The sequence below is a fragment of the Gobio gobio genome (genome assembly GCF_949357685.1).
Source record: "Gobio gobio genome assembly, chromosome: 25".
Classification (NCBI taxonomy): domain Eukaryota; kingdom Metazoa; phylum Chordata; class Actinopteri; order Cypriniformes; family Gobionidae; genus Gobio; species Gobio gobio.
This window is the reverse complement of record NC_137121.1, coordinates 41,816,526-41,826,525: the sequence shown is the minus strand read 5'-3', so window position 1 is coordinate 41,826,525 and position 10,000 is coordinate 41,816,526. Positions and strand designations below refer to the sequence as shown.

Genomic DNA, 10,000 nt, shown 5'->3' with positions numbered 1-10,000 from the left:
AACAGATGACAACACTATTCTGCAAACCAGTCTGTTCAATGCTCATTCATACTTAACGTTATCTGACGAACACCTAACATTACAAACACCTTTAAAATCTCAACAGCGAACTTGGCATTAGTGTAAATGATTCTTTGATTAGAGCTTTTATGTATTATTTATCTACAGGCATGCTAAACATGGTTCTGTGTGTGATTTGGCTAACTTACTAGTAAAGCCAGTGTTTAGTGTTCGTTTTGGGTTAATAGTTCTTGCCACAGATATTTGGCTATAATCGTTCTAAAAATACAAAAGTGCCATTCAGTAGCGATCACTATAGATCCGCAGTCTTTACTCTCGAGGAATGAACAGGTTCTGCTCGATCATCTTCACTCAAATGTTCTGGGTCTGATTCGGGCTCAGATTGGTGTGGTTTTATTGACGCCGTTGTTTCTAACACTGACCAAAGCACAGCCTCCGATAAAGGTAAGGGGCGTGACGTTTCCGACAACCGTGCAGTGCGGTTAGCGAATCACAACACACTGGGCCAGCTAACCAATCTGAGCCCATTGCGTATTTTTGAGGGACTGGCTTCATACAACCCGGAAAGCATCAGACCGTTTTACAAGGAGGGACAGAGCAGTGTAGAATAAAGGTCAAATATATGAAAAATAAGGCACTTTTTTTAAAAACGAAGCATGAACACATGTTACAGTGCAGCCCACAAACACCATCAAGCCTTCAAAAGAATGTGTTTTACCACCCCTTTAACATCAAGTCACTTACACTTCAGATGCAATATTGACTGTTTTTGTTCTATTTCAGCAGCGAAAATAGTTCCAAACAAAGATCACAGCAGAACCATAACCCGTCTCACAGCAACAGTGTGTGTTACTGAATGATTCAGCGTTTTGAATGAATCAGTTGAATCAAAGATTCAATGATCTGTTCATAAACGACTGCCTAATTCTTGAATGAATCAGCCGTTTGAATGAATTGACTCAATGACTCGCTCGTTAAGATGGTCACCTGCTGCCACCTACTGGTGCTTTAGTTTCATGTTTAAACATTCTTTTCTTATTTGTATATTCAAAAAAATATTTACAACAATCTCATAACATTTTTTTCAATAATTTTTCAGTGTAAATTATTTAATTTGATTGGCAACGGCCCTATAGTGTCTTAATCTAGTTTAATTTATTGATCAAATTTAAGAATATAAACTGAAGCTGAATCATAGCCTATATTTAACAAGATTATGGAAAAAAATGCCCTTTATAAAATATAAAAATATCACAAATATGCAGATTTAAATATGTCAAAGCTGATTGAACACTGGTGAGAATATTGCTTCAGAATAAATTATATTTACAACACACACACAAAAATCCAATTTTTTACTCGGACAAGTGAATGACAGATTTTGTCTGAAGATGAACAGGCTGAATGTGGAGCCCTGTGATGAATAGAAATATCACTAAAACAATCACAGATTCACCCGCTGATGAGATTCTGTGAATATGAGTGTAATATCTGATTAAGGACACACACACACACACACACACACACACACACCCACTTGCTCTCACACACTCGCACTCACACACACACTCTCACACACTAACTCTCTCGCACACTCACTCGCTCTCACACACTCACACACACACACTCACACACACTCTCTCTCTCGCACTCACACACACTCACTCTCACACAAACTCTCACACTCACAAACACACTCTCTCTCACACACACGCGTACATATAGTGTGTATTATTCTCTCGCCTCATTCTGAATTCAAATCGATCAAACATAAAACACATAATCCAGGGAAATGCTGAAGTGTCAGTGGATAGAAGCGTCACATTCATGATCACGTCCTTCATGAGTTTGTGTGTGTGTGTGTGTGTGTGAGAGAGCGAGAGAGAACAGAAGCTCAGCATCCGTCTCTATCAGTGATGAGTGTGTGACCTGACGGCTCTGTGTGTGTGTGTGTGTGTGTGTGTGTGTCCAGCAGGGGTCGCTCCTGTGCAGGTGCAGATGCCCGCGCTCTCGCCCACCATGGAGGAGGGAAACATCGTCAAGTGGCTGAAGAGAGAAGGTGAGAGCTGATACTAGTTCATATACATAAACCAATCAGGCATAACATTATGAACACCTTCCTAATATTGTGTTGGTCCCCTTGATCCGTCGAGGCATGGAAGATGAAAGAAAAACTTGGGCACGACAAGCAGGTCTTCATTGCTGGATCTGAGGGTCCGGGCGGGAACATATGGTTGAACTAACTCAGCAAGATACTCAGGGCCGTGACTGGCTCTATAGACTAAAACTAACAGTTTAAACTCGATGCAACTGGCCACAGGAAGCCAGTGAAGTTGGTTGAGGATGGGAGTGATGTGTACGGATTTTTTATTAAATGTTAGGGCTCGAGCATGTGAACTTCTGTTGTTTCTTGAAGTAGAGACCAGGAGACGTCGGGATCAAACAGAAGTTATTCTTTTAATGAGAACTCTCTGTGCTGCAGGTCGCCCGAAAACAGTCTGATTTAACAGTATACCTAATCGGTTATATACATTCCAAAGGGGGAGGGATTTACATTGAGATTGAACAAAGCATGTAAATTAAATATACAGGTTTTTGGGAAAACCCGCCCAGACAGAGTATCACCAACACTCCTAATCAGCAGAACTATTCAAACGCATAGAGGCAACGACGGTGAGAGTCTGAAAACAGGTCCGGCAGAAATGTCCTGCTGGAAACTCAACAATCTTCCTTTATACCTCAAATGCTCACTGTAAAACAGGCCCAGCAGGAGATCTCCTGCTGCAAAAACCCCAGAATTATTATCTATCTTAAATTTGTAATCCAACAAGCAGCAGAGTTTTGCACTATTTGGAGGCGATGTATAGCCTTAGTTGGTAAGCCGCTGTATAAGGCGCTACAGTAGTCTAATCTGGAGGTTATAAAAGCGTGAATAACAGTTTCAGCATCATTAAAGTTGAGGGATCCGCGGATACGAACAATATTTCGCAGGTGGAAAAAGCATGACTTTACTGTCTGACCAATATGTGAGTCGAAAGATAACGTGGAGTCAAGCAATACTCCCAGATTACACACAGTTTTTGAAGGTGTAATCTGGACACCATCAATATCAATAAAAACGTCATCACGTGGCAAATTTTGTGATTTAGGGCCAATCAACAGGATTTCAGTTTTATCAGTATTAAGCTGTAAGAAGTTATCAGTCATCCAGGTTTTAAGTTCCTGAAGGAGTTAACAGAAGCGAGAGGATAAGCTGAGTTGGGTTTAACTGTGAAATTAATCTGAATATCATCAGCGTAACTATGAAAGGCAAGACTATGTCGTCTGATTATCTGACCCAGTGGCAGCACATAAATGAGAAATAAAAGAGGACCAAGTACAGAACCTTGAGGTACACCATGAGTGATAGTAACGGTACTGGATAGATCTTTACCTATCCTTACAAACTGCTGTCTATCTTATAATATGAGTAATGTGTTGAATAAGTGAAGGCAGAAGGGTTTTCAGAAGATATGTTGGAATAGGATCAAGTGTGCAGGTGTTAGAATTAGATTTGATAATTAGTTGTTCAACCACAGATGTATTAGTGAGTAAAAAAGTGTCGAGTGGATGACCTATCAGACATTGAGTTAAACAGGAAGAGGAAGTTGGAGAAAACGATTTCTAAATGTTATCAATTTTTTGGTTGGAAAAATGACTGAAAACTTTCACAGAGATCAACAGAGCGAGTTATAGCTACGGGTGAGGGTTTAACCAGTTTGTTTATTTCAGAAAAGAGCTTTCGGTTTGCATTTAGCTTTGTGGATGACAGTAGACAGATGGTCAGAACGTGCAATGTTAAGTGCTTCTTTATATTCCACTACTGAGTCCGAAAAAGCCATGGAATGCACAAGAAGAGGTTTTCTTTTGTAAAGTCTTTCGAGACGCCTACGTTTTGTTTTCAGAACTCTTAGTTCTGGAGTGAACCAGGGAGAGGAGTGAGTAGACGGAACAGTTCTAGTTTTTAATGGCGAAAGATCATCCAAAACATCACAGATGGACTGATTATAGGTTGAGACTCTCATCAGGATTTAGCAGGTCGAGTGATGATGGAAGAACAGAAACAGCAATAGCAGCAGAGAAATCGTCAACGGTTATAGAGCTCAGGTTACGGTAAGATATTGTAGTTTTGGTGTTTAGTTTTACAAAAGGGAGTGAGAAGACGAAGACAAGTTATTTATGATCAGAAATGGCCAAATCATGACCCTGAGCATGCACATTGTCAATACCAACAGTACAAAGCAAATCAAGAGTCTGACAGTGGGAATGTGTGGGAAATCAATATGCTGAGACACTTCAAAGCAATCCAAAACAGACATTAAGTGTTTTGCAGAGGTACAATCAGAATCAACATGTAAGTTAAAGTCACCTAGCATCATGATTCTATCATGCAAGAGTGAGAAGTTGAGTCAATTCAGATTCAATTCAAATAATCAGGAGTGGAGCAGTTTGTAAAAAGCGGTCCAAAGAATGTCAAAGGGATTTCAGAGTTGAGTTTTTCATGTCCCAGAACTGACAAAATCACACAGCAGCTCAAGACGCTTAACTCAAAGCATCTCACACTGTTCCACCAGATCCACACTTGAAGTCTCAAGCAAGTAATGTACAGTATATCCAACTTTAAGTCCCCAACATCAACATCCACGCGTAGTAGTCCCGTTGATGATAGATGATTTACAGACGTTCATCTGTGTTTAGCAGATGATTAACAAAACAAAACAACGAACTGTGAATAGCGATGAGAAGCGGCAGCCATTGCTGGCACACATCATACTCTCATCCGCAACCCCTTTTACAGAAACACTTAACACAGGTGATAGAGACTGACCACTGCAGGCCGGGAGCAGTTCTGGAGATGCTCTGACCCAGTCCTCTAGCCGTCACAATCTGGCCCAAACTCGCTCAAATCCTTACGCTTGGCCATTTTTCCTGCTTCTAACACATCAACTCTGAGGACGACATGTTCACTTGCTGCCTAATATATCCCACCCACTAAGAGAGATCAGCGGTCATAATGTTATGCCTGATCATGTGAGATGTGTCTTGGGAAGCTGCCAGATCATGTGAAACTGCTTCCTGTGTGTGAGCAGGTGAGGCTGTGGCCGCCGGGGACGCGCTCTGTGAGATCGAGACTGATAAAGCTGTGGTGGTCCTGGAGTCCAGCGATGACGGAGTGCTGGCTAAAATAATGGTGAGAGTGAAGGAGTGAGAGAGTGAGGGAGTGAGAGAGAGAGTGAGAGAGTGAGTGAGAGAGTGAGTGAGAGAGTGAGTGAGTGAGAGAGTGAGTGAGAGAGTGAGTGAGAGAGTGAGTGAGTGAGAGAGTGAGTGAACGAGCGAGAGAGTGAACGAGCGAGAGAGTGAACGAGCGAGAGAGTGAACGAGCGAGAGAGTGAACGAGCGAGAGAGTGAACGAGCGAGGGAGTGAACGAGCGAGGGAGTGAACGAGCGAGGGAGTGAACGAGCGAGGGAGTGAACGAGCGAGGGAGTGAACGAGCGAGGGAGTGAACGAGCGAGGGAGTGAACGAGCGAGAGAGAGAACGAGCGAGAGAGTGAACGAGCGAGAGAGAGAACGAGCGAGGGAGTGAACGAGCGAGGGAGTGAACGAGCGAGGGAGTGAACGAGCGAGGGAGAGAACGAGCGAGGGAGAGAACGAGCGAGGGAGAGAACGAGCGAGGGAGAGAACGAGCGAGGGAGTGAACGAGCGAGGGAGTGAACGAGCGAGGGAGTGAACGAGCGAACGAGCGAGGGAGCGAACGAGCGAGAGAGCGAACGAGCGAGAGAGCGAACGAGCGAGAGAGAGAACGAGCGAGAGAGAGAACGAGCGAGAGAGTGAACGAGCGAGAGAGTGAACGAGCGAGAGAGTGAACGAGCGAGAGAGTGGACGAGCGAGAGAGTGAACGAGCGAGAGAGTGGACGAGCGAGAGAGTGAACGAGCGAGAGAGTGGACGAGCGAGAGAGTGGACGAGCGAGAGAGTGGACGAGCGAGAGAGTGGACGAGCGAGAGAGTGGACGAGCGAGAGAGTGGACGAGCGAGGGAGTAAAGATGTGTGTGTGTGTGTGTGTGTCAGGTGCCGGAGGGCAGTCGAGGGGTGCGTCTGGGCACTCTGATCGCGCTGATGGTGGCTGAAGGAGAAGACTGGAGACAGGTGGAGATTCCAGCGCCAGTGCCCATCACACCTGCTGCAGCTCCGCCCACTGCAGCTCCGCCCGCTGCCTCCGCCCCTCCCCTGGCAGCGCTCAAACAGTCAGTATCTGCACACACACATGCTCTCTGCCACACTAGGGGTGTGTGTCTGTGTACGTGTGGAGAGAGTTAAACACGTGTGTGTCACAGTCACAGTCAGGGGGCAGCACAGTCACAGTCAGAGGCAGCACAGTCACAGTCAGGGGCAGCACAGTCACAGTCAGGGGGCAGCACAGTCACAGTCAGAGGCAGCACAGTCACAGTCAGAGGCAGCACAGTCACAGTCAGGGGCAGCACAGTCACAGTCAGGAGCAGCACGGGCACAGTCAGGGCAACAGCACGGGCACAGTCAGGGCAACAGCACAGTCACAGTCAGGGCAACAGCACAGTCACAGTCAGGGGGCAGCACAGTCACAGTCAGGGGCAGCACAGTCACAGTCAGAGGCAGCACAGTCACAGTCAGGGGCAGCACAGTCACAGTCAGGGGCAGCACGGGCACAGTCAGGGCAACAGCACAGTCACAGTCAGGGCAACAGCACAGTCACAGTCAGGGGGCATCACAGTCAGGGCAACAGAACAGTCACAGTCAGGGCAACAGAACAGTCACAGTCAGGGCAACAGAACAGTCACAGTCAGGGCAACAGCACAGTCACAGTCAGGGCAACAGCACAGTCACAGTCAGGGGCAGCACGGTCACAGTCAGGGGGCAGCACAGTCAGGGCAACAGCACAGTCACAGTCAGGGCAACAGCACAGTCACAGTCAGGGGCAGCACAGTCAGGGCAACAGCACAGTCACAGTCAGGGGGCATCACAGTCAGGGCAACAGCACAGTCACAGTCAGGGCAACAGCACAGTCACAGTCAGGGCAACAGCACAGTCACAGGCAGGGGGCAGCACGGTCACAGTCAGGGGGCAGCACAGTCACAGTCAGGGGGCAGCACAGTCACAGTCAAGGGGCAGCACAGTCACAGTCAGGGGGCAGCACGGTCACAGTCAGGGGGCAGCACAGTCACAGTCAAGGGGCAGCACAGTCACAGTCAGGGGGCAGCACAGTCACAGTCAGGGGGCAGCACAGTCACAGTCAGGGGGCATCACAGTCAGGGCAACAGCACAGTCACAGTCAGGGCAACAGCACAGGCAGGGGCAGCACAGTCACAGTCAGGGGGCAGCACGGTCACAGTCAGGGGGCAGCACGGTCACAGTCAGGGGGCAGCACAGTCACAGTCAGGGGGCAGCACAGTCACAATCAGGGGGCAGCACAGTCACAGTCAGGGGCAGCACAGTCACAGTCAGGGCAACAGCACAGTCACAGTCAGGGGCAGCACAGTCACAGGCAGGGCAACAGCACAGTCACAGGCAGGGCAACAGCACAGTCACAGTCAGGGCGCAGCACGGTCACAGTCAGGGGGCAGCACGGTCACAGTCAGGGGGCAGCACAGTCACAGTCAAGGGGCAGCACAGTCACAGTCAGGGGGCAGCACGGTCACAGTCAGGGGGCAGCACAGTCACAGTCAAGGGGCAGCACAGTCACAGTCAGGGGGCAGCACAGTCACAGTCAGGGGGCAGCACAGTCACAGTCAGGGCAACAGCACAGTCACAGGCAGGGGCAGCACGGTCACAGTCAGGGGGCAGCACGGTCACAGTCAGGGGGCAGCACAGTCACAGTCAGGGGGCAGCACAGTCACAGTCAGGGGGCAGCACAGTCACAGTCAGGGGGCAGCACAGTCACAGTCAGGGCAACAGCACCGTCACAGTCAGGGGCAGCACAGTCACAGGCAGGGGCAGCACGGTCACAGTCAGGGGGCAGCACAGTCACAGTCAGGGGGCAGCACAGTCACAGTCAGGGGCAGCAGAGTCACAGTCAGGGGGCAGCACAGTCACGGTCAGGGCAACAGCACAGTCACAGTCAGGGGCAGCACGGTCACAGTCGGGCGTCACAGTCACAGTCGGGCGTCACAGTCAGGGGCAGCACAGTCAGGGGCAGCACAGTCACAGTCAGGGGCAGCACAGTCACAGTCAGGGGGCAGCACAGTCACAGTCAGAGGCAGCACAGTCACAGTCAGGGGGCAGCACGGTCACAGTCAGGGGGGCAGCACAGTCACAGTCAGGGGGCAGCACAGTCACAGTCAGGGCAACAGCACAGTCACAGTCAGGGCAACAGCACAGTCACAGTCAGGGCAACAGCACAGTCACAGTCAGGGCAACAGCACAGTCACAGGCAGGGGCAGCACAGTCACAGTCAGGGGCAGCACAGTCACAGTCAGGGGGCAGCACAGTCACAGTCAGGGGGCAGCACAGTCACAGTCAGGGGGCAGCACAGTCACAGTCAGGGCAACAGCACAGTCACAGGCAGGGGCAGCACAGTCACAGTCGGGGGCAGCACAGTCACAGTCAGGGTGGCAGCACAGTCACAGTCAGGGGGCAGCACAGTCACAGTCAGGGCAACAGCACAGTCACAAGTAGGGGCAGCACAGTCACAGTCAGGGGCAGCACAGTCACAGTCAGGGGCAGCACAGTCACAGTCAGGGGCAGCACAGTCACAGTCAGGGGCAGCACAGTCACAGTCAGGGGGGCAGCACAGTCACAGTCAGGGCGGCAGCACAGTCCCAGTCAGGGGCAGCACAGTCCCAGTCAGGGGCAGCACAGTCACAGTCAGGGGCAGCACAGTCACAGTCAGGGGCAGCACAGTCACAGTCAGGGGCAGCACAGTCACAGTCAGGGGCAGCACAGTCACAGTCAGGGGCAGCACAGTCACAGTCAGGGGCAGCACAGTCACAGTCAGGGGCAGCACAGTCACAGTCAGGGGCAGCACAGTCACAGTCAAGGGCAGCACAGTCACAGTCAGGGGGGTGACAGTCAGGGGCAGCACAGTCACAGTCAGGGGCAGCACAGTCACAGTCAGGGGCAGCACAGTCACAGTCAGGGGGGCAGCGCAGTCACAGTCAGGGGGGCAGCGCAGTCACAGTCAGGGGGCAGCGCAGTCACAGTCAGGGGGCAGCGCAGTCACAGTCAGGGGGGCAGCGCAGTCACACTCAGGGGGGCAGCGCAGTCACACTCAGGGGGCAGCGCAGTCACAGTCAGGGGGCAGCGCAGTCACAGTCAGGGGGCAGCACAGTCACAGTCAGGGGGCAGCGCAGTCACAGTCAGGGGGCAGCGCAGTCACAGTCAGGGGGGCAGCACAGTCACAGTCAGGGGGCAGCGCAGTCACAGTCAGGGGGCAGCGCAGTCACAGTCAGGGGGCAGCGCAGTCACAGTCAGGGGGCAGCGCAGTCACAGTCAGGGGGGCAGCGCAGTCACACTCAGGGGGGCAGCGCAGTCACACTCAGGGGGCAGCGCAGTCACAGTCAGGGGGGCAGCGCAGTCACAGTCAGGGGGGCAGCGCAGTCACAGTCAGGGGGGCAGCGCAGTCACACTCAGGGGGGCAGCGCAGTCACACTCAGGGGGCAGCGCAGTCACAGTCAGGGGGGCAGCGCAGTCACATTCAGGGGGCAGCGCAGTCACAGTCAGGTGGGCAGCACAGTCACAGTCAGGTGGGCAGCACAGTCACAGTCGGGCGTCACAGTCGGGCGTCACAGTCAGGGGCAGCACAGTCACAGTCAGGGGGGCAGCGCAGTCACAGTCAGGGGGGCAGCACAGTCACAGTCAGGGGCGTCACAGTCAGGGGGGCAGCACAGTCACAGTCACAGTCACAGTCAGGGGCAGCACAGTCACAGTCAGGGGGGCAGCGCAGTCACAGTCAGGGGGGCAGCGCAGTC

The 10,000-nt window shown here is 51.1% G+C and overlaps 1 protein-coding gene across 4 annotated transcripts in view; it reads left to right on the top strand.

Moving 5' to 3' along the window:
* pdhx (pyruvate dehydrogenase complex component X) overlaps nucleotides 1-10,000 on the top strand; it is a 30,332-nt gene that overhangs the window by 1,619 nt on the left and 18,713 nt on the right. For 2 of the 4 annotated variants that reach the window (XR_013815957.1, XM_079809170.1), the window contains exons 2-4: nucleotides 1,997-2,080; nucleotides 5,151-5,251; nucleotides 6,129-6,304. Coding sequence is in view for 2 of the 4 variants with exons in the window: in XM_079809170.1 (XP_079665296.1) it covers nucleotides 1,997-2,080; nucleotides 5,151-5,251; nucleotides 6,129-6,304 (361 nt within the window). In the remaining 2 variants the exon portion in view is untranslated. Of the gene's footprint in view, nucleotides 1-1,993; nucleotides 2,081-5,150; nucleotides 5,252-6,128; nucleotides 6,305-10,000 lie in introns of all 4 variants that reach the window. The other 2 variants (XR_013815958.1, XM_079809169.1) reach the window with 1 other exon arrangement.